General features: G+C 45.1%; 2 protein-coding genes across 2 annotated transcripts in view; one reads left to right on the forward strand and one right to left on the reverse strand.

Annotated features, from left to right (window-relative positions):
• The window catches only part of LOC126556745 (calcium-activated chloride channel regulator 1-like), a 46012-nt gene extending 34269 nt beyond the window's left edge, over window positions 1-11743 (reverse strand). The window contains exon 1 of the mRNA XM_050212215.1: window positions 11503-11743. Within this exon, the coding sequence (XP_050068172.1) occupies window positions 11503-11694 (192 nt within the window). The 5' untranslated portion in view covers window positions 11695-11743. The remainder of the gene's footprint in view (window positions 1-11502) is intronic.
• Window positions 1-24562, forward strand: part of LOC126559687 (DNA topoisomerase I, mitochondrial) — a 524180-nt gene that overhangs the window by 308406 nt on the left and 191212 nt on the right. The gene's annotated exons all lie outside the window — the stretch shown is intronic.

Below are 24562 nucleotides of genomic sequence, written 5' to 3' on the forward strand. Positions count from 1 at the left end.
GTGCTACCGGAATTCGCGCGCGTCATCTTCACACATAAATATTCATCCGCAATCAATTCATCATCAATTAAATGTGCCAGAAGAATGAGCTACACGGTATGGTAACGACTGACATGGTGACTTGCAGATAACTGTCCTTGCTTCATCAGTCTCAATCAATCTACACCGCAACCTAGTGGCGGGTGTACCCTGCAAGCTTCCCTGCGTCATGATCGCTTGCGAGTCCACCGCCATCACCTCGCTGTACCGCTGTATCTCACTGCTCAAGCAAGATGTCCGGACAGCTTCCTCAAATGACAACGCAACTCTTGAGCGTAGTGTAGGCCACGAAAAAAAAAAAAACGATTAGACAAACTAGTAGCCGGACGGAATGACTTGTTTCGCAACCGTCAAGATTGTCCCATCGTTCGTGACTTTTGGTGCTTGTTTGACTTTTTTTTGGCCTTATTTAAGAGACAAATTCCTCTCACAAGCATCTTTGTACAGGAGACAAACCAAACAGCATCTCGAGAGAGAAAAAAAAATTATGTCACGGAAAACAATATTGTCACGACTTCTGACATTTCATTACGGTGCTTTCAATCTGCAGCCGAAGATGAGTCTTCCATCCCGAGTGCTGGTTTGTAGTATTTTCGCGACTGCAATGGTTGGCATTTGAGGGTTCATCATAGTTGATGCTATTTTGTTTTGCTGCGTAACTCTCCCCCCCTCCCCCTCCTCCATCCAATGTTTCGTTTTTTCCTGTAAATAATCTTTGTGTGCTTCAAGTGAACGCAACCTTTGATATTGCGTTGCGTTGCTGCTTCTGCTGCTGATGCTGTCGGTTCAAAAGGAAGCTTCCATTCATTTGCTTGCCAGTCCCCGCAGACCCGTTGGCATTTGGCAGAATGCTGGTAGCCGGACTTTCTTTGCCGCCTTCCAAAGTCTGGAGCACTTGCTACAATCGATTGCATTGTACTTGCTGTTGCTGATGGGAAGATTTAGATGTTTCGTTGTTCGCTCTTTCTCGATTTTATTCCTAACGCTCATCACCATCACAGGGACACGGCAAGCAGTGCAACTGGCCTTCCTGTACTGGTGTGGGGTGTGCGGGTGGCGTAATAAAAAAAAGGGAAAACTTTTCTCGCCCCTTTTTCCGATTCTACGGCAAGGAGAAAAGGAGGATTGATGGAAGTTACGTTAAAAGTTTGTTAACTAAATGCAGTTAAATGGATCCAAATGGAAGGCGACGACGACGAGCGAACAGGTTAGACGCTTTCGGGCGCTAGCGGTGGTGGTACTTGTGGTACTTAGAGAGTCGTAAAAACTTTACATTTGGAGCGCAATTGCAGTGTGGTTTTAAGCGGCCGTCTTGCCGTTGCAGCAGAGCCGGACGGAAGATAATCGTTAAGAAATGCTGGAAAGCTGAGTTTTTCACCGTTTTTCATTGCACTCGTTATTTGCGTCCAGCTGCAATGGGAGGGTGCTGTGAGTCATTGTTTATGTGTTGTCTGTTAGCCGATCAGAGCAATATGATAAATTCCCGCCGTTGGATTTTCTTAAGTAATTATTTTCGCTGCTAAGAAATAATGAGAAAGCTTTTAGAAGAGTGTTGTTTAACGATTTTCAAATAATAAGAATAGGACACACTGGTGTTTGCTGTTGAGTTAAAATTGATCTCTAGCTTCTGCGTCCTAAAATTGATTTTTTAGATTGAGAAAGAAACAAGCTCAACGTCTCTCCGAAACATTCACATGTGTTGCACGTGGGTAGCAGCTAAAACTATTGCTACAGAGATCCATCAAGAAGCTACAAGCTGGCCTCCTGAGCTTGATCTGAATCTTTCGGGGACTTCCTCCTACGGTTAATTGAAAAACTCTCCCTGATTGGTGATGTGCCCTCGTTACTTCATCCCTCTACCAACTAGCCCACATGGCACTAATCCGCACCGATGGCTTCGGCATCGTCATCATGTTTGCGCGTATCATCGATACGATTAACATCTTCTTCGTTCGGCCGTCTAACGGGCCGCCTATCGATCGAAACCACGTCGGGTTGATCAACTTTCCACCAAATAAGGTCCATCCCACGTAAGCGCTTGGGAGAGTGATTTCCAGACACGATCGTGCGTCCTGCGTGCCCCCTCCCCCCCCGTAAGTCGATTCAATCAAAAATCGATTGTCTCGTCGACTGCGAACAGAGCATGCACGATGCCTAAACCGAAGGGATTCGCTTCTTGCAGGTGAAAATGTGTATCGGTTCGAGGGAAAAATGCATACGGCAGTACCGCATATACCGTTTCCATCATGTACGCGGCACACTATTGGGGGTAACGTTGTGTGAACGTGATCTAATTTTCCGTCGGTTAGTGCTGATGCGGTGCATCGTAAGCAGCAACACACGCGCGCGCGTTATACCACACCATGAGACGCTTAATCATGACCGACCAAACGCCTCCAAAGGAAGATAAATCGAAGGAGGAAAAAAAATCGATTTCAAAATCATAATTAATACGAATTAAACTGCGATTGGTTAAATGATGATGGTGATGATGATGATGCGGACGCTGACGCATAGATGGCGGGAAGTGTGGTGCAATGATTATTTTCCACTTAACGTACTGCCAAAAAAGGAATTTCCACCATTTCGCAAACATGTTTGGTGTGTTCGGTGTGTTGGATAAGCCGCAGTGGAAAATTAGACTTGGTTCAGAAATTGGTTCATTTGGGGTTCCCCCCCAAAAATTGTACCGGCTTATTGCAATGCCGAAGATGCAGATGTTAGTGGTTATGGCTGCAGACCCGGAATAACGAAAGACAGAGATGGAAATCAGATTGAGCTTTAAATAAGCTTACCACTAGACACCAGGAAGTTGTTCGTTGGACGATAAAATTGATAAAATATCGTACCTTAGCGTGGCGCAGTTGGTGCGAGATGTAATCAAAAGCGGATGCTTAAGAGCGCAAAGCATCGCGCGCGCGATTATATCGATCAACGAATGTTTGAAGTGTTGCCAATTATGAACCGTATCATCACGTATTCTGGCACTACCGTGCTTTGTTGGCGTGTTTTTTTGGAGAAACACCCTGGATCAATGCTAGAAGGATTTTGTTTTTCGCTCCTTCCACCCGTCCGGCCGTATGAATCGATAGGAAAATTTATTATCCCAAGCTTTTCACGTGAGCTTCGTGTGATTATAAATCCATCAACCATTCCATAACGTCCGCCTTCGCACATAATCCAATCGGGTTCCGCGTGTTCCGAGCTGGTTGTGCGCGTCGTCCATACATCCATTCGCCGGCGTACCCGATGGAGCAATCGTTCTTACTCTCGCTGACGGGCGTCCCAGCTCAATCGTTAATCATCGCCGAATCGTCCGGTGAGTTCGCACGGACCAGTCTCAAGCATGGACGTAAGAATGGTGGGAAGAAAGAGGCTGACACTCACCGAAAGTGATCGTGGATGAGCGAGCGTCTTTTGGGGAAGATGCTCCAAGAAAGCAGACCACTGGGGCTGGATTTATGAGCTTGCCTGCAAAGATGGTTCGGTACCGGGTTCGGATTTCTTTCGCCACGATGAAAGCGACTATAGCGCCACTGCACTGCACTGGATGCATCCCAACGTTGCACTCCACGTACTTTCGAAAGGACAGAAACGGGAGTGCCTTCCCCTTTCCTACTCCGTGTGCATCACGAGATGACGAGCACTCCGCACGCGGCAAAGATGATGAAACTGAACCGTACGGTAATTGGAGCATGTAAACGCAATAATTCAACTATGTGACTTATTGTTTTGCTAAAGCGTCGTATTTACTGGGACACGGGTGGGCACGCTGGTGTCGCGTTTCGGAGTCGAGTTTCTTTTATTGTTGTGCTCCAGCCCTAGTGCCACAGAACGTCGCAAAATGGCTGCAAGTGATGGGTGAAGGTTGATAATGATCTGTAACCATAGCATTAAGCACGATCAGCATCAGCGGAACTCCCGTATATGCGGAATGTGTCGATGCATTTGAAATTTCGATACTGCTTTTTCGCAGACATCAGCAGATGTTCCGCGTAAGATTTATTTAGCACATTGCAACCAAAAAAACCCGGATACGAGATCTAATAATTATACTTTTCCATTGGAGACACATCCAGGCATTTGGGTCGAAGTCACACGCTATGTCAACTAGGTAGGGCTGGTTACGAACGTTGAAGTCATAACGGGACACCAACTGCGGTAGACAGCGTGACGTTTCTTAAGGTTCCTACCCCACAAGGAAGCACATGCTGGGATGGGTAGATACGTATTTACGCGGCACGGTCATAAGATACAAGCATTCCATCTTAAGACATCAGGTCATCCAGAAATGGCAAACCGGGCACCCGAAGCCACCTACAGCAAGTTTCCATTTTTCCACGTGACAGATTTGCTTCGCCGCTATGATTAGTGATGCGATGGAAATGTTGCCCGAGGAGTTTCGATTAGGTCTTCGACAGATCTCGAGAGTTTGTTCATGCATTGCACTCGTTTTTCACCATAAAAGGCAAAGCTCCCGCTTTCCGCCTCGAGTCAAGAAGTTAAGTGGAAAGATTTTCTGCCGCTTCAGCCATCTTCGGGATGCATTTGTTTGTTTGTTTTTTCTCTTGTACGGCTATGCCCACTCGTACCCATAATCGAGTTACCAATCCATATCGGGATCGATTTGCTTTGAGTTTTGGTTTACCGATCTCAATCGAACAGTCAGTCTAACTGATAGCGCAATTGCAACGCAATACAACGGTCGGCGGACCGATGTACCATCAAAGTTTGATCTCGAGAAGATGGGGAATTAATCGCTTGATCGGAGCCAACATCATACCAGAACATGGGAGGGAATGTGCTGTTTTTCTTTCGTTGGGTTTGCCTGTGATTTGTGTGTGTGTGTGTGTTTTCATGGGTTTTCTTTTCTCAATTCACCCCCGAATGGGTTGAAAGCAGGTCTTTATTTTGCTTTTCACATCTCCCGTTTTGATTTGCCTTTTTTTGATGTTGTTAAGCTGCTGGGGGTGGTGTGGGTTCGATGCTGATAGAGCAATGTACTACCACTACCCCCACTGTTGGCTTGGCCTGTTTGATTCGAGTGTATATAAAAGTACACTAGATCGCCAATTCCCTTTTGGCTGTTTGGAGTTGAAAGGATTGCGATTTTTCCTGTGCTTTTTGTGTGGGTAGATCGCTTAAGTGAGTAAGCTTTTTCCCTGCTGCTATCGTACGTTCGGCGAAGCGCAACAAATGCGGATTGCCGTAACGCATATCCTGGGTTTGAAGGAGTTACAGTGCAGGTGGTGCAGGATTGGAGGACTATTTTTGTTTGTGCCCCAAACCAACTTCGTCCGTGGTGACTCTGGTAGGAAAAACGCACTCCCACCCAACAAATGGATGCTCCCCAGGATAGAAGATAGAAAATAGGAAAATTGGAAAAACCAAATCCTACACCTGTTCTGGCTCTACGTTTTCTTTTTTTTTGAAGGTGGGAGTTTTCTTTTGTGTTGTAGCATCCTTTTCGGCAAAAACCCTTCCGAAACGATACCGGTGTGTTCATGTTTGATTAAATTACGGCGAATATTTTGGTGCAAGAAATCGTTTCCATTCCAGGATTCTCTTTTCTTTTTTTTGTCTAGCTAAAATTGCTCCCCAAAAATGGCTCCAATAAGACCGTGCGGCGGCGGCGTAGAAAGATGAATCCTTCCTCGTCCATGCAAACTCCCGCACCGTGTGCAGTGCAAAGATTCAAATAACGCATGGGGAATGTGATAGCGGCCTGGGCGAAAATAAATCCGTCTCGCTTTCGACAACAATCCTTGGCTTGGATCTTCATCCACCCAAGGGTGAAACTGTTTCTGTTGACCGCCTCCAGGTGTGGAGGTGAAAGAAAATGGCAAGAGGAAAAAAAAATATAATCAAACATCACAATATGCGCTTGAAAGGGAGCCCGCTCGCCAAGGGCTATCATTGCCACCGGTTGGTTGGGAAGTTTGTGTGTGTGTGTGTGTGCTTATTTTTTTTATTACGCCAAGCGTTCCTAGTCCCTCATGAACCTAGCCACCATGAACGATTGATTTCGCATACTTTCTTCCGATCGACTTAAGCTTTCAAGATGCGCCCGCATCAGCAAGACCCGAGTCGCCCGGGTCGCCCCAACGGTGGCAAGTTGTGGAGCAATGAAATCGGATAAATGAAATTCAATCTATGTTTATGCTCGGCACAGTTGCTGCTCAGTGCTGCTGGAGCTGTTTTTATTCGCGTCGTCCCTCCCATTTTGGGGATCGCTAGCTTCACATCGCTCGTAATCCCGGGTGGCAGGCAGGCAGGCAGGCAGGCAGTGTTTTGCTCAAATCTCAAACCCACAGAATGATTGGCCAATGTTGAGATTTTGCCTTTTTTTTCGTTTGCTCTTCATCGAGCCACATCGTGCATTGTGCTCAGCAAACTGGCATAATATCATGTCCAATACGGCGGATAAAATGTTTTTCCTCACAGCAGCAAGCAGGACTTATCCTTACCGATGATGGTGACATGGCGAATGTCGGAGACACTGAGATGATAATAAAAAAAAAGCCATACAGCGATCAATTTGATCCATTGCTGTCTATCGACGGAGCCGGGAGCCGGAAGCAAAAACTGGAAGCAAAAACGGAATCACATTCAAACAGTGAAAGTGGTGCTTGCACCCGTACAGGCTAGTGGGCGGGTGTGGGCATCGTAAAGCTTTGTTGCAATTATTATTTTATATTTGCCATCCGATTTCTCGATAGCGATAAGTGAATGGGCCGCCCAGCAGCAGACGGCAGTAGACGACACAATATCAATAAAACGCGTACTTTGCAGACCGAATAGGAATGAGAGCATTTCATTTTATTACAGTTTTATGAGTTGCCAAGCGCTCGACATGGACTCACACGGGTAGAACGAGGACGCTGTTGCGTTGGAAGCTTTGTTCGTTCGTTCTACTCTACTACGGTTGGAGTATTCGCGCAGCCATTGATGAGGTTGCTTGCGCTGCTTTGATAATTTGTTTACTTCTCCAACTAATTAGCCCAAAACAGAGTGGCACGCTTCCGTTGCTCGGGCGGAATCGTACAGTGCAAACATTACTCATACGTCCGCATTCGAGGAACGGATAGTTTCGGTTGTACGCAGAATCGTTCCTTTACTGTGTCCTGGTTTTTTTTTGTTGTTGGAGGGATTTTCGTCGGATGGGGGTCCATAATTTCTCACGCTAAATTACACCGTGCCATTAGTCAACGCGGTGTGTGGTGTGCGTTCCGATGAAAGGCTACAGATCCGTCGCTAAAGTCTGATTCTTGCCAGTCTGATTTATGGACCCGTTCTCAGTCCATTTCCGATCCCGGTTACTTCGCACCGTTTGGCAGGAAAAACCATCCGATGATGGAGGCTAGATTTGTTTGCGGGCTGTTGCGGCAGCAAACCTGGCCGAAACATCACACGACTGTCGATTAATTTTCCTGACACCATTCCTTGGTTGGTGTTCGCACTGGTACGAACTGGGAAAGCTGGAACCATTTTTGCTACCCAAGAACCATTTGGCTGCCCAGTCAGCATGAAGGACTCGGTGAAGGACCACCGACATCGGTGGCCGAGAAGCAACACAAAAAGTCGTACAATTCAAAAAAGCACTGCAAGTCCTTGCCAGGCTTTTGCTGTATTTACTTGGTCCTTGGCAAGGATGCCTCACCACATCGCTCTCTTTTCCTTAGAAGCTAGTTCCCCATGAAAATCCCACCAACACAGTTCGGCCCCAAAGCTCACTCATAAATTAGACCACCAAAAATTGCTTTACCATTCTTGAGAAAGAAGGCAAAACTTCTTACCCGTAGAACGATGGGACCGACCGCACCTAAGTAGGTCACTGGCGTGAAGCAACCGAGCCATGTACCGGTGTGCCTTCGGTGGTGCACCGAGTGAAAAAGCTGAATTTAAGACGACATTGTACAACCAATTATCACTGCAACCAGCGTACGGACTTTTGGAACCGTTCGCATTTCGCTTTTCGGACGTTGGGGAAAACGTTAGGGTGCACACTTAGTACGGGCTCTGGTGTAAACGACTTTTCTTTTGGGTTGAATTTGTTGGTGAGCGGGTGGGTAGCGATAGTGGGTCGGAGAATCTTAACAGCACCAAAGTCAGCATTCTATGTTCGAGGAAGCTCCGAAAGTAGCCGGCAAGCTAGCGGCCTGTGATTTATCGTGCTAGTCACTGTGTGTTCCGGCGAATGGTTTGTGTGCCTTCAGTTGTAGGCCACAAAAGCGGGCCACTCCCGGGCTAATGGACAACCCCGGGGGAGACGGGTCTCGTGCTGCACCAGTTCCGCTTTTGTGGCTGGCCTGTACCTATCTTGGCGTATGGCGTGAAGTGTTTCGGGTAAGGTGATAATTGCCAAAAAAAAAAAGGGCATCAGTTCATAAAAGTCGTTCGCCGGGTATCGATTGCCCGGCGAAAATGGTTTCGGCCTGCAGTCCGGCAGTGTGTCTGGATGGTGATAATTTGTTCTTTTTTCTGCTCCCGTAGCTTTCTACACGTTCACGGACTGATGACAAACCACGGCCTGTGGTAACCTCCTTTTCGTGGTTGATCTCGTACAATCACCAGCACACCGGCGATTGGTGGAGTTCAAAGTTGTCTTTGCGTGTGTCTGATGAGGATAATGGGTGGACGGTTCCTGGCATCACAAAATCCGAGCAATAGTTGTTAGCGGTACGACGTCGGTTGGGGTTCATCGAATTCCCCGCGATTAAAGCGTGTAAAATTACCTGCTGTGGTTGCGGGCAAACCCAAAGATGCTGCGCTGAATAGCTGAGCAGCAGCAAGTTGCTAGCTTAGCCCCCGATTCCGTCATTAACCTCGAAAATGTGTTTTCATTATGTTCTGCGCGGTGCGATGCGGCTGCTTCCATACTTCCCGTTGCTCTCCCATAATCGATTTAATATACATACGTACATACGTTCGTACGTATGTTAGGCATGCACATCTGGCTGGTGATGGGTGATGAGCAGCGGTGTTGGTACCGGATGAGCCCAGGAGCGGAGAGACCATATGGGTCCATAATTGCGGATCTTGTACAGCCGAAGCGCGGTACTTAAAACTCTGGCCAAAAACCCTGAGAACCGATTTTGTTTCTCCTCATTCCTGAAGAAGACCCCGTTCGTCTATACTTACACTAACGATCAGGGGGCCTGGAAATGGGCCAACTTGAGCCTATACGGAGACCTCCCAAAAAAAAAAAAAAGTTCGACAAACGGCATAGACTTAAATGTGGCATTTTCGCCCTGAACCCACGACCTAACGGCGAAAGTAAATGGCAAACCCGGTGTGTAGGATACCCGGTACACACTTACATTGCACCATTTGAACGATGCTGGCATTTAAATTGGTGGTGGTGATTTATTTCCGATCGTTCTAGTACTACAACTAAGCCACCGACCAGCAGATGATGCTCAGATTGCGATCAATGAAAGGGCACGCCAGAAAAAAAAAATGGCAGCTAAGAACACAAATCAATTACACATGTGATACTTCAAAGCTGAAATCAATCAGGTTTGGTCCAATTTTTGTTTTTGCTTGTTACTGGACCTCTTCCAGCCATAACCGGTGCCCTCCTTTTATGAACCACCACGCGAGCGATGCGGAGGATGACGATGATGGAATGCCCAAAACTTCTGACACCCATGAGGTCTCGCTCTGGAAGTGAGGCAGAGAGCTTTTTTGTGTGGAGCGTAGTTTTTCCTGCGCAATTCACCGGATTGATGGATGTTATGGTTCGGGTGTGATCACTATCGAGCCCCACCACACTGATTGGAGATATGAGCAGAACAGATTGTAATGGATAGAGAGAGGCGCGACAGCGTAGCATCGGTGGAGTTGTTACGGACATTTTTTTTTTAATGTTCTGAACGAAGTGCCTATGCTTTCATGTTTTTGCGCCTGGCTGCAGTGACCGTGGTGTTGTGGTTCTGCCAGCTGTTTGATGTTCAATTTCGATGTAAGTCCTATAAATCATGCCATCCCACGGATCGGTGGTGCGCTTAAAATATTGAACCTAGGCAGAGCAAATCCCACAAAAAAGTGAGGGGCTCAACTATTTAGTTGCAGGAGGAAAAAGAAAAAAGGTTGAAAAACACACAAAACAAACACACCCCAAAAGCGGGCGTCGGTATTTTCATAGTGTCGTCCGTGTTCTATACGCTTGGTCAAGTAATTACAAATGCTGATGCACTGGACCGTGGTGCAGGTTGAACAGGCATGTGGGGTGCAATCCTCTCTCCCTCGCCACACACCCATTACTCGGGTCGGGTTTTAAGTGTGGCACCTGCAGCAAGATCGAATGTTAGCATTTTGGCGCGCAGAGATTGGATTTTCCATTTTTGGTGTGTGTGTGTGCTTTCTAGCGTTCTAATCCCCTGGCACTAGTTGATGCGTACCGTAAAGTTGTACTTTGACAGTGACGTTGATTGCACGACGGAGCATGCATTAGGCTAGCAGAAACCAACCATCTCGTTGCGGTTCTAGCGTGTGAGTGTGTGGATTTTGCACGATTCGAAAATAATCGTTTGGGTGGGTTTAATTCCGAATAAAAAAAATCTTAAACCGAAGACACTTTGTACAAAATGATTTATTGCGCTATGTGGAGAGGAGATGAAGCGTTTGAAATATCCGAAATGAAACATTTGCATCGATGTAATCAAAATTGTCGTAAAACTATGCCTTTGTCCTCCCTACAGCCCGTTACGATATCGGAAAGGCACGGTAAAACTGTCGTTAAATATTAAACTGGGTCGTAAAACAAAAGGTCATCAGAAAGGCCCTCAGATCTCTGAATGAAGCGAAAGGATGCTGCGATCGCTGCGATAGTCGGTAAGCATCTGGGAGCAGCGCCACAGGCTATACTGGCGAATGATGGGTCTGCGCCTCTCTTTCAACCTGCCCGAATGCTTACCGGTGTCATATTTCCGTTCGACTGAGCGCCCCACCTAGCCCAGCTCAAGCGAATGTCAGGCAAGTCACACCCCATTCCCATTCCATGCGCACGCTACGAAGCGGCCTTTTGTAGTTTGACAGGTTCGGGGTCTTCCCTTTGCTTGGAAGACCCTAAGGGCTCTCCCCGAAAGGAGTAAAACCGTACACACACACACCTCAACACAATACCAGTTCCGAGTGGTATATGGGAAAGAAAGGCCGCTTTGGCTTTTTGGAACATAAATCTAAACTGTAAGATAAATGACTGTTTACATTTATAGTGCACTTCGGGACCGGGACCTTCCCTCGTGCGGAATGTGTCGCTGCCGTTCGACGAAATGCAGCAGCGAATGCGCCTTTTTTGTGTCTGTGTGACAGTTGGGAGGAACGCGACAGACGAGTAGAAAACAATACCAAAAAAAAACTAGGTGTCTAGAAGGACACTTCCGGCGAAGGCTACCCAGTGTCCCCGCGGAAGTATCGTTTACTGCATGCAAGCGATGATGGACACCGGTGTTTACTAACCTCTAGATTTTGCAGTATCGTTTGGCAGTTGTCCACCGGGACGTTATCCCGGATCTCGATGACGACGTTTTTGTACGCTGACTTCTCGACCGTGATCGATGATGCGCCACTGGCGTACTGTACACCAGTGCCGAATATCACCACCGACGCCACCGTTACCAGCAGCACCGGAAGCGCTAATGTTCTTGCCATCGTGTGTCGCGGTGTGTGAGGAATTTCTTCGTCAGGGAAATCGATACGGCGGTTGGCCAGGAGATTCCACCAACTTCACTACGACACAAGGCTCTACTACCCCTTTGCGGTGGTGGTTTTGTGGGTCAGAAAGTTTCACTCCTACGGGTGTACTGGACCAACACACTACTAGGCTGAGGCTTTCACCGAAGGACTATCGAAATGGTCGTCCTTTTTGCACCACTCTTTACACTTTAGATGCTTTAACACTTGTACATTAAAACCTACGGCACATCGGAGGGCCACAGGGGGTCGTGGTAGGGTGGCAAGGTTTCTAGTCAGCGGTTGGCCATAATTTCGGTTGCTTTGGTTGCGCCCGTTGGTTACAGGATCGATCGATAAGAACGCCCATACACCAGTGCGGACCGAGTGCTGGTGTGTGGGCCGGTCCTGTGGAAGTGTGGCACAGAGTTACTGAAATTCAGTAATGGGAAAAACTGGGGAGCATTACACTTTCACTTATATAATCACGCTGTCGGTGTCGATGGCGACGGCACACAACAATACGAAATTGGACCTGCTTCTGGGTGAACCGAACCGACCACCGGTAGTCATGGAAACAATGGTACACTTGCACCAGCCAAACAAACCAATCGGCTACACTTCATCGAACACTTTCGCGACGTACGCGCGCGTTGATCGATGTTCGGGCGCGCTTTTGGTCGATTTTTCCCGTTTTCGCTTACGTGACCTTAAGACCGATCGGGCACAAAACTCACTATTTGGCACACATATTTTCTTCCCGTAGAACTTAGCGTACTTGCCGTCAATGCAAACGCGCACACGGCTGTTACACAGAGCAGGTGAGCTGCACCTTTTTCCTCCAGCACCAGCTCTGAACTTTTCGGACAAAAAAACTACGCGCACAAGTGGTAATTGTTTCACCGCACCTGTTTTACATGCAACTTCTTGAGCGCCCTGCCCCGGAACAGGCGAAGCCACTAAAAAGTAACACAATTTTGCACAGCCGTCGTGCGTGCGTTGTGTTCGATTCTGTGTCGCATGAGTATTAAATTTTTTACCACAAACACCACACTCGGCTACGAATATCAGACGACCAGAACACACACCACATAGAGACACCGGTATATGGTCTAGCGACGAACCTTTTGCTTAGCTTTGCTCGTTTTTAAACTGTTGCCGTGCATTGTAGCATTGTTGGAAGGTGGTACACGGAGGGGGTGGATTCCGGTAACGCTTCAACGATCAAACTTCCGCCTTGAACGCTTCAGAACACTATGGTTGTTGTCGGTGGCGGCACACTGTGGCGAGGGAGCCGACGATGGTAGTTCCAACGACCAAACGAAAACTTGCGATAAAATAAGCACTGATTTGAAGCCGTTTTCCGGTGTTTAATGATTTGTAGAATAATTTTTCACTTTAAGTTTTGTTTTTTTTCTATTTAAACACACTATCACTCCAGGTAACACCACTGCTAAGACTTTGTTCAGCGAACTTTCACTTCACGCGATTATTTAGCGTATTTTACGAACGGTCTTTGCATACTCCCGTATGACAACACGTTGTCACGAAACGAACGTTGTGTTGCGGTTCTGTTAGTGCACACGTACGGTTCACCCTCCTATGCGCGCAACGTCCGTTTACAAACTGATGAAAAAATCGGTGAGAAGATCCGAGACTCATCGCGCTGCGTTCATGCTCACAACATGAAGGGGAGGTAAACATGCGTTCGCTTCGGCTAGTTCTCGGGCTATTCAGGCGCGTTCGGGTGCTCAGGCCGTCTGCAGAGGGATGACGGCAATTCGGGTGGTAGAAAGAGCCAGCATGGTTTAGTGAGTGGCGAGAGGAAATATAAAGGTTTAGTTCGGTTGTAACAGAAACAGAAAAAAAATGTGAATTTTATCTAACTTGAAGAGATTGCTTTTGATTCAGTCAGATTGGAACATTCGTTTTCATCGTCATTTGTGGGCTTGTCTGGGGTTCCTCAGGGAAGTGCACTTAGTCCTATCCTTTTTACCCTATTCAAAAATGACTGCATCAATGTTCTTCCAACAGATGGACACCTTCTTTTTGCTGATAATATCAAAATCTTTCTCCCCGTGTCTTCGCCGTAGTGACTTTTCTGTTTGGTGTTTGAACAATGGGTTGGTGCTCTGCCTCCCTAAATGTTGTGTCGTCTCTTTCAGGAAGCCTTCTGCAGGTCGGCTGTTCTGTGACTGCTCCTTATGCAGCACCCATATAAGCAGAGTATTCACCGTCAAAGATCTTGGGGTCTGGTTGGATGGGGGACTCTCGTTCGATGAACACATTAACCATGTAGTTGATAAATCTAATAGAGCACTAGGCCTAATTTTCCGCATGGCTTCTGAGATCAGAGATCCTTTAAGTTTCAAGGCACTGTACTGTTGCTGGGTTCGCTCCGTTCTGGATTATGCAAGCGTGGTGTGGACCCCAGCCGGAGAAACTGCTATGCGGATAATTGAGAGGGTTCAGAGGAAGTTTACGCGTCTCGCTGTCCGTAGATTTCTACACGGTTGCACCATTCCTGTGCCCTCGTATTCTCTCCGCTGCCGTATGTTGACTTTAATAGATATTAGATCCCGCCATTCGCACGCGCAGTCCTACTTCATCGCATGTACCTTTTCACTTCTATTTTCTATACCCCTGTATGTCCCTTCTAGTCGACTTCGTGATAAACCACTTATATTTATCCCTTCCCGCCATTCGGTTTTTGGTCACAATGATCCTTGGTTAAGAGGTTGCATTTCTTTCCAAAGAAATCACGAGCTGTTCGATTTCAACTTTCCTATTTCTCACTTCCGAACTCGCCTTCTAGAGTCCACTACCTTTACTTCATAAAAATCCTTTACCTCTAATGGCTGCTTTTCATAAGTCCCCCCTCATACATTAGTTTTAGCATATACATTGTGTAGCCCGGAGAGGCAGATCATTTGAATTTAATAAATAAATAGATATGAAAAATACAGAACACCTAAAATGTTATAATCTTTTTTGCTTAACGATCTTCCTTAAATCACGCGAACGGCTATCGGCTTTCTAGACTTAGTGATACCACGTAGTTGGGTAGTCAGTACTTACTAATGGTGGAACGATCCGGATGTGATTTGAATCCCGGTCCTGCCGTTTGAAGACAGGGGGCCGTTGTCGCTTCTCTACTAATCCGCCCCAAGCACTATTAATAGTTATTGTAAAGCTTTAAAACGCTCAGCTATGATTGAAGAAATAGTATTTGAAACAATTTGTAACACAGTAAAGAAGCTTGCAATATGCTACTGTCCAGTTGCAAAAAATCCATGACGATGAGTGATTCAAAAGTTCGACTGTACGGTCACTCACTTTGAGCGTCGAGCATGCTTTAATGGCAAGGGCAACCTGAACGAGGCTGAGTTCCATTCGTTGAAACGGCTAGTGTGCAATGGCCCAATCTCGTGCGCCGGTCTTCGTGTTCGGTTCGGTTGTTTATGCTCGCTCGGTCGGCAGCATAACCATGCTCGCACAGGTGCTTATGATTATTTCTGAGGCTTGTAAGCATGTGGAAGTGGAAGGCATATCTCTAAACACGCAGTGTCCAGACTTCGCTGCTCACCAGAACACTCGCGCTCGTCCAATGCTTCATTCTCAAGCGAGTTAAAACGCTCTCGTCCGCCCTTTCCTACCACCCGTTAACACGGCGTTATTATTATTCTCCCTCATTGTCACCATCTTTCGAAACCGACCCATGTTTTATGATGTTCCCCGTCAGCGGCAGCAACACAACAATGACTAAACAGGTAACCGGGGCTGGAACAGCAATGAATGAATCGAATTGTTTTCCATTTTGTTGCTCATTTGTTCAATCGAGGGAAGCACAAACGGTTTGGGATGATACAATGTGAATAAATTTCAAATTGGAACCGTTTTCTGTTCGCTGGGCACCCACGCAGTTTTAAATGTTGGACCGACAAGTATCGAAGCGGGAATCGTTTTGTGGGAAGAAGCAAAAGTTTATACACACAAATGTTAGCTGCTTGCCCTCGGCGTCATAACGCTGGGTCTCGGGAGTGATGGCTCATAATGCACTGCTGGGAGTCGTGTGGATCAGTCCCCCCACCAGGGTGTTGTATGTCAGCGTGGTGTAAAATGGGGGAAAAATCGTTCATAAAATAAACACTCACTCTGTATGCCCCTTGGTGAAGGCATACACCGGTAGCAGTTTGTTTCAGAACACTCTCAATCTCTGATGTACTATAAAATTTCCCTATCTGATAGCCATCTGCCAACGTCGCGGTTCGGGGCAGGCAAGTGTTTGCTGGAACGACTCTTCGGGTGCCATTCCGGCTGTTCGGCTAAGCAGCAGTCGTCAGTGGCACAAGCCGTTTGAATTTGCAATAAAAACACCATCGTGCCTACCTGCCAACGGATATCCAGCGTTTCCAGCCAGGTCTCGGCGTTCGACGACCGGGAGCTTTAATATTTCATGCCAAGCCACCGTCGTCTGCGAAGATTTCGATGAGTATTTTATGATAGAAATTCTAGGAAATTTTGTTGCCACTTGGCAAGATTGTTCCCTCCGCTTAAGCAAGCAGGCTTACTCCATTAACCTGAACAGCGAGGGGATATGTCTGATGGTTTCACGAGTGTGTATCGTTGAGTGCGTATGTGCAACGGAACAGCATCAGAGCGTTATGCACCACCGGTTGGAGACGAACATCTGTCCCCCAGCTGCTTTGCTTTGCTCCCACTAGGCGTGGGCGGGTGCAGTGGAACATAAATGAATCTTTAAGAATCATTCTCTTCCCAACGGCATCCCACGCTATGCGATCAATGCAGAATGTGGTGCAGGAGATAATTTCCCTTTTTTCCTCTGTTTTTCACGAGCAACGTTACATGGTTTAAAGTCATTCAACGCTGCGTGCACTTAAAACACAGAGGTGTAGCATATTTTCAACCTTTAGTCGGTGAGTTAAACATGCTATGTAATGTTCGTAATCGTAATGAGGATCTAATCTTAATAAAATAAATGCTCAATAATTTTATATCGCCTGTGGTGGTACAAGTGGAGAGTAAAATAAATGGTTTAGGAATTTGTTTATTCTTTATGTAATTTAATTTAAACACCCTTATCTGCTTTGTAAAACTCTTTTTTCATAAAGAGTCTTTAAGAATTTGTTTTTGTTTTATGTTGGATAGTGTTGGTTAAAGATTCTTTTTGTTTGCTTCATTGTAGCTTTTCATTGCTAAAAGTGAAATTGATACTTTAGAATAAGTTTGCCAAAGATTTGCCGAATTCTTCGAATTTATTTTACGTTATATTATATTATTACGGCTTACCGCCGTTCTGCAGAAGCGAGAACGACTTCGCTACCCTCGAAACTGAACCCGTCAAACACTCCGAACCCAACGCCAGCGCTGTCAAACTCGTTATGTCAAAGTTGGACTGGAGTAAAGAACACTGTGTTGTGCAGTGTTGGAATCACTCCCAGGAACTGTTGTCCCGTCATCAGATCACCCGTGGCACTACAAAAAATACACTTAAGACATAGACAACACAACAGTTAACAAAAAAACAATGGTGGAATACGAATAAGGATTGAAAGGATAATAGGGGTGCGGAGTCATAGGACAAAACCGTTGTCTCTGGCGAATCAGAAGATGATCCTCATGTAGGGGAGGTCGCTGGTAGCCAACACTTCTCTAATTTCAGCACCCGATCGTCTGCCTTGTCTTCGAATTGTTAACTAAAAAACTGTAAATAATAAAATAAGAAACATGGCGATAATCAATAACATTTCATTACTTTCATTACTGAGATTAATTATTAAACAAAGTTTTTCATATAGCCGTAAATATGTACACATTTTATATTGTTGTGAACTTCTTACACTTGCCTTTTTAGGGAATAGATAAAGGCATGGGAAAATAATTAAACCTTCCTTACACAAGTTTTCGAAATTGCTGTTTTTAAAAGATATTTTTATTCGATAAGAATGACCTGGCCGTTTTGCTGCTTTCATAGGATACAACCATTCCTGATTATTTTAATTGTATCGACATCTTATCTTGCTGGAGTGTAATGTATAGTTCGGATGACCCAATTTCTTCAACATACTTGTAAATTTATGTACAGAACGTTAAAATTTCGACTTTATATGGTATAATGTTAATTGTGTAAAATGTTTGTACATTGTGGGATGTTCAAGTGTTGTACTGTGTCCATTACAAAGAAAGGATCGTTCTTGTGATATATTTTTTTCTTCGCTCTCTTGGCTTAACGACCTGCTAGATAACGTCAGCTATCGAATTGTTGCTAGACTTGTTTATACCACGTAGTTCGATGAGCAGTACTTCCTGGAGGGGAATGGTTCGAACGGGATTTAAACCCCGGATGGTCGGAATTTTAATATACAATTGTATAGACCAGGTTGAGTACTTGAGTACGTTTTCATCTGAATATGAAAAATCTAATATCTGATCTATACACTCTGTAGCATAACCTCACTTTTACATGCGCCCATAATTTTGAGGGTTTATTATTTTGTCGCTCACTGTACTCGGAAGATATTTTGAAACTTTAAACTTTTTTTTGTCACTCAATCTTTTAAAACAACAAAGTAAATATTCACTCCCAAAACGGAAGAGAAAGACAGAGAGGGAGTGTGAGAATGCAATAATAATACAACAGTGTTTAAAATTATTTTAAAACTGAAATAAAACTCTGACAATGAACTGGTGACAGGGCAAATAATCTAACTCGATTATGAACGTGTTTGTTAAACATAAAAACTTCTCCACCGCACCCATCAGCCCGCTTCCCTTCGCTCTATATCCTTGGGTGGTGCGGTAACCGCAAGAACAGTATTCCAACGATAATGCGATTCCGCCCCAACGCATCTAGCGCACGCACGTACGGTGCAAAAGTAGAACAATCAACGCAACCCTAACCACATTGCCTTGTGTGAAGTGTGCTGTAAGTTACACATTTTACGATTCAACCTGCGAGCGACTAGCGCCTAGAGAACCGAGTACGGTACGAGATTCTTCAGTTTCGTTTGTCAGTTTCTTTGTGCAGATGCGATTTTGGTCTTACAAAACCAACCGAAACACACACACACACACACACACACACACACAGACGTACCTTTGGCAAAATAAAACACATAAAGAACGGCAGTACACACAAAAAAGACAAACAAACAGCATCACACAGTGCTGAAGAATACGGTCAAACCGAAACCGTAACCGAGCAAGAGCAAATTTTTGCATCCATTCCGGTGTGTGAAGAAGATGGACCGTAAGCAAGCCCACATTTCATAAACGGTTACACTTGAACTCGTATTACACTTCCGGTAGTCGGGTGCTTGGAGGAGGGGCCCTTTCTTGAACCCTTTTTTGTGTGAAGATGTGCGGTGTTTTGAAAATAAAATGCCATCCAACCACCCCATTCTGACCCACCCTCTAAACTTCTCGTTTTCTTCGGGGGGGGGGGGGGGGGGGGCGTACTGCTCTGCGGTCGACGATCTGGATATCTGGGTATCCGTTTTTGCATTTGTAGCCGATTCGGATCGTTTTGCGGAGGGTGAAAAGCGGCCGGATGCAACCGGATGCATGAATGGGCAACGTCCATCCTGTATCGTACGCGCTCGGTCCACGGTAATAGCGCATCAGTATGTACCGGGTACGGCTGGCCACCGTGTTTGCGTTCCTGAGCGAAGGAATTCTCCCCCGACCCGGTTTTGCGAAACATGAAACCACCGAACGATTCTTCTCCGGTCGCGGAATCCGGTGCTTTGGATGCAAATGTGGTCAGCACACCAGGCCAGTTGGAGATCTGTACCGGCTGGGGCGTTGGTGTTTCGTGGTGGGATGGCAAGCAGACCATAAACATTCAACGTTCAACTGCACATGAAATAGAATATTGCCACAGTGTGTTGAAGAAGAGCTGCTGTAGAAAGGTAGGCAGGCGGGCAGGCGATGGTGATTTCGGAGGTGCTTTGCTGTCGACTTCTGGCCAGGTCTTTTCACGTCACATGGCTCTCCGGTTTGGTTCCCGGTTGTCTTCGTTCCATTCGGGCGCCCGGGTATATATCACATTCAATTGCATCCATTCACTTGATGTTTGCTAATTGTAATGCGGTCGTCTAATGTTTTCTTTCGCTTAGGTCTCTTCTGCCCACTTTCCTTGGTTTTGTAGACTGTGGCGATGCTGTAGAACACGGCTTCGATGGGACTTAGGGCTTATGGGGATGGTCTGCAATGCAATGCAACCGGTACTGGATGGGTCTTAGCAAATTGCCAACAGTAGGGCGATGGCGAACAGAAAGCGAAAGGATGCAAGCAGAACAACTCGTACGATGGTTGCACCGGGTGTTGAGCTGTACTGAGGTCCATCCGGTTCGAATCTGGCCGACGATGGCCGGCGTGATAGTGATTATGATATTATTTTACCGCTTTACCAACAGCACCCGGTGAGTTTGAAGGTCGTCAGTGCGGATATGTGGATTCCTTCGAACTACAGTGCTCTGTGTTGTGAGCGCATACTAGGGCCATTGCGATCGTGATATATTTAACTCTAATTGGCCTTTCATTAGCCATGCATACATTTCAATTACGATCCGCATATTGTTAGGCTTTTAAGAGCTGCAATGAGAGCGAGAAAATAAATGGAGAAAAAGCATTCTGCTCGGTTGTCCGACCATCGAAACGGTTATGATCGATTGCAGCAGAATGAAGGTTCTACCGGCCGGTTTTGTAATGAAACACAAAACGAAGTGCAATCAATAGATTGCATCTAGATCGAAACGACGATGCACTTAAGATGTTTGAGTAGGTCTCTACATACAATTAACACTCCGTTAGAATAAATTAATGACTGTGAGTGAGTGTTTTACATTAGGATATTAAAAATAGTTAATAAAATGGAGGAATGCACCGTAACTAGAGATGTCGTTATTGGTTAATAATTTTTTTCAAGCAATTTCTGCTTTTAAAGTTGACTACATGTTTGATACAAGTGATTTAGTTAGTCAGTGTGGTACAGCACGTATTTATAGCAAACAGAAAAAAAAAAATTGAAAATGATTAAAATCACCGATATTGTGTCAACCTGATTATTTTCAAATATTTTAATTATTGCTTCGCCTTTGAAACACACCGCACGAGATCACTGTGCTAAGATATATTTTGATAATAATACATCGTATTCACAAGTGTCAGAGAGCAGAACGATCTGAAGGTTCGAAAATCAGAAAATGTAGATCAAACGCCAAGATCCAATCCTACCAAAATATTACAAACTTGACAAATAAGTTATTTTTTCGGAAAATCTATAGCGAGAATCACCATAAACGATTTTATGATGCAGAGAGAATCTTTATATAGATGCTCCATGATTTTATTGAATATTCTTAAATATCCGTCACCTTTCCGTCATCCGAAGTGTATGAAAATGTCCTGTGTTGGCTGAAAACTGACCCTTGTGGAAATGAATGCCGATGAGGCTACCAAAATACGGTATAGTCTAGGCCCAATTCTGTGAAGTTGATATATTAGTGATATATTGAGAGGAAGAGTCTTACAATTTATCTAAAAAAATCTAGTTTAGTAGATTTGAATAAATTTTCCCAAATATCTGTGATCAGTGAAGATAGCAGTTCGAACCCTAACCAATTAAATTTCGATTAAACGACACTGTTAATCAAGGCCCCCTTTTACAGCTTGAAGAAGCTGTAATAGGTGTGTGCTGAAATTTTATTTATTTATATTTTTGTCAGACTTTCATCCGACCAACGCTCGATTTGCTGGTCCCACATGGACTGCTACTCGACAGGATGAATCGGGCTCCTTCAGCCTGCTCATTCAGCTCCCAGTCAGAGACTCTGGAGCACTAGTTTGCCCTGTGCTCTAGGGTGTCTAGTGCTTGGAGCATACTGATACAGGCTATGGAAGCCATTGTTGAGAACAACCACCTCAGCTTCCCTTCCCTCCTCTTACCTACTTTAAGTCACATTGGCATAAGTAAGAAGATTTCTATCCTATGTTTGTTTGCAAACTACATGATACATATTGTTGGAAACAACAATGCTGTGATTGATGAAAATATCCTTAAATGTTCTTTGTAAAATCTGTACGTCGTCCCTTCATGTACCCTACTTTTCTTTTGTAAACCATTTTTAAAGTTGTTTTAAATAACCAATGTTTTATAAAAAAAGTAGAATGGCTCTCCGCCCTATTGTCCGGTGTGTGCTGAAGCCTAAAAAATTGTGTGCTGATTGAAAAATATTCAGCTTGTAGTAAAAAGCAAAAAAATGCTGTCGATGTCTAAGGTTTACGATTTGTCGGTAAGACGGTTGTGCTAGAGCTAAAAATTATCAGAGACATGATATTTTTTTATGAAATTGTTGCAGATTTAGGAGGAAAAAAATTTAAATGATTCCATACTATGGCGGAATTCGGCATGAATTATTTATTTCCTACGTTTTCAATCTTTGTATGTTTCCACAGATGTTGCTAATTTATTTGTCCGCTAAATTTTGCAATAGCTTTTACCAATGTTACCACGGCTGATAACCCTATAAATAAACGTTGTGAGAAAACGTTCATAATAATGCTTATTGCTGCTGGTCATGGAATGGAATTATAGTACGAGTATTTTTTATATTTTTCCTGCTTCCAGCAAAACTATTGTGCAAAGCGATGTCCAGTTTGGAACTGCTTGCTAAAAGCAAATGTTAAAATACATTTCAAAATTCTTCAACTTTATGTTGTACCAATTATTACAATAATTTTCCTAAAATTTTGCTAAATCAGTGCTAAATATAATGAGGGACCGCACAGCTAGAATTTGTCGTGAGACAAAGACCTGTCAGTTTACAATTCTCTTTGATCGTCAACGTAAAATGTATCTGCGCTCTCTCGGTGCTCATTAAGCGCATGATTTGTGAAAAATCTCCTTCAAATGCTAAATGACTTTTCATAAAACGTTTTCCCAACCGGGGCATGTTTGAAATAATTTTTCGTTCAACCCATCGTTTTGCTTTGCTTCAGTGACATCAGGTTAGCACAGATGGATATTGCACAATTTTCCATATTTTGGACTCCCTTAGGGGTCGTCGTAAGGGCGATTGAACGTCGTCGAAGCACAAAAAAGTGCTTCCAAACAGGAGAAGAAACACAAAAAAAAGCAAATAAAAATATGACACCCACTACTGCTGGGACCACACCGATAGTGATGGCCGAAGCGAAGTAAAAAAATGCTTCCAAAGGTGTACCCTATGTGGGAATCGAAAATCCGTTTGCATTAAAAATTAAAATCGAATTTACCGGCCCGGCTCATTAGAGTGAGGAGGAGGCTTCAGCTTCTCTTGACCAAACGGGCGATAATGATGCTCGGAAGGTCCTCGAGCATCAGTCCTCGGCCCCGTGGGCACGAATGCATTAAGCGTTTTCACTCGGAAAGTCAACGTCAAAGCTCCGCCTCGGGTCCGCAACCCTTTCTGCGATTGTCTGTGGTGGCCATCAGAAGTACTCCATCAAATAACAGGCTGATCATGACGACGATGATGATGATGATGATGATGGAAATGGGATGACTGTAGGCACCAACAGAAGTATCCATAAATTTTGGCTTTCGGTCACCGCGATTGAAGTGACCGTGTCGATGCCGGTGCACTTTACAGTGTCATTTGACCAGATGTCGCTTTTTGTCCGACCGACGAATACAGCACACCAGATCGAGTGAGGGAACATGTGGCATTGTGTGATGTGGTTCCGGGTTTCGTACAGTAGTGTAACGCAACCTGTATCGTTGTCCTTCCGTTATCAAAAAGCCCTTGGGTTTGGGTGTTTTTTCCTCCCCTTCTTTTACTAGATCATTTTTTACAACAACAAACCAAAAGAACAGAAGAGCGCGACTGGCATAGCACACAGTACATTGAGCCATACGTGACGTTCGCAACAAACCGAAACTGGGGTGGGCCGTACAAATTCACGTGTGCGTGCGATACAAATTACAATCGGAAAGCGCACCCTCCCAGTCTGTCAACGACAATGCCCAAACCGGGCCAGGGTGTTGTTAGGCGTTACGCGAAAACGCACCCCTTCTCTCGTGAGACCTGCGATGACGCACCGGCCCTGGCGACGACATTGGTGCAACCGATTTTCGTGAATGTTTTCTCGAGCGAGGGATGATAATGACGGACGATCGTGAGCTGACGATTTCCGCGGTAGGCAGGAAACTTTCCCTCCTCGCCTTTCCCCGCCGTCGATCCCCTGTCGCACAAATGGTCGCCAGGGACTAGAGGATTTGTTGTAACATGCTGCGTTGTAACAACAATAATAGGGCGATATTCCTGCGGCAGGATGGGATGGATGATAATCGAAAACATATTTTATCGATGGCCCGCGGAATTATAATAAAGTATCGATTCTCCTGTGTGGCCCAACTCGTGTGTTTAGGATGGGTGGGTTGCTGCACTGTCCGCTCTGCATGGTGTTTGTGCGAGAGTAGGATTTGTAGTTTTACGCCTAAAAGTGAAAATATCATCGTGAGTTTTGGTGGTTGGTGGCATGCGTATGCGAACGTTTAGTTAAACGTCAAATGCGGCTTACCGGTTGTAAATATGGTTGGTTGAAAATATGTAAAAAGCGATGTTTATTCAAATTTGTGAAGCACACGAAAAGCGTAAATGAAGGCTTAAACATGTGCATGCAGTTATGTACAAGGATCCGTATGAAAATTTAATGTCATAACATTTCTGGACTTAGGGTTGAATATCGGGGTAAAAGTGTGTTTTTGCTTTTTTCCTATCCTCCTTATAAATTTTAAAATTAGTAAGGATAGCATACTTCACACGGCAGGACCGTGGCATCC

Source organism: Anopheles maculipalpis, chromosome 2RL (assembly GCF_943734695.1).
Source record: "Anopheles maculipalpis chromosome 2RL, idAnoMacuDA_375_x, whole genome shotgun sequence".
Lineage (NCBI taxonomy): Eukaryota > Metazoa > Arthropoda > Insecta > Diptera > Culicidae > Anopheles > Anopheles maculipalpis.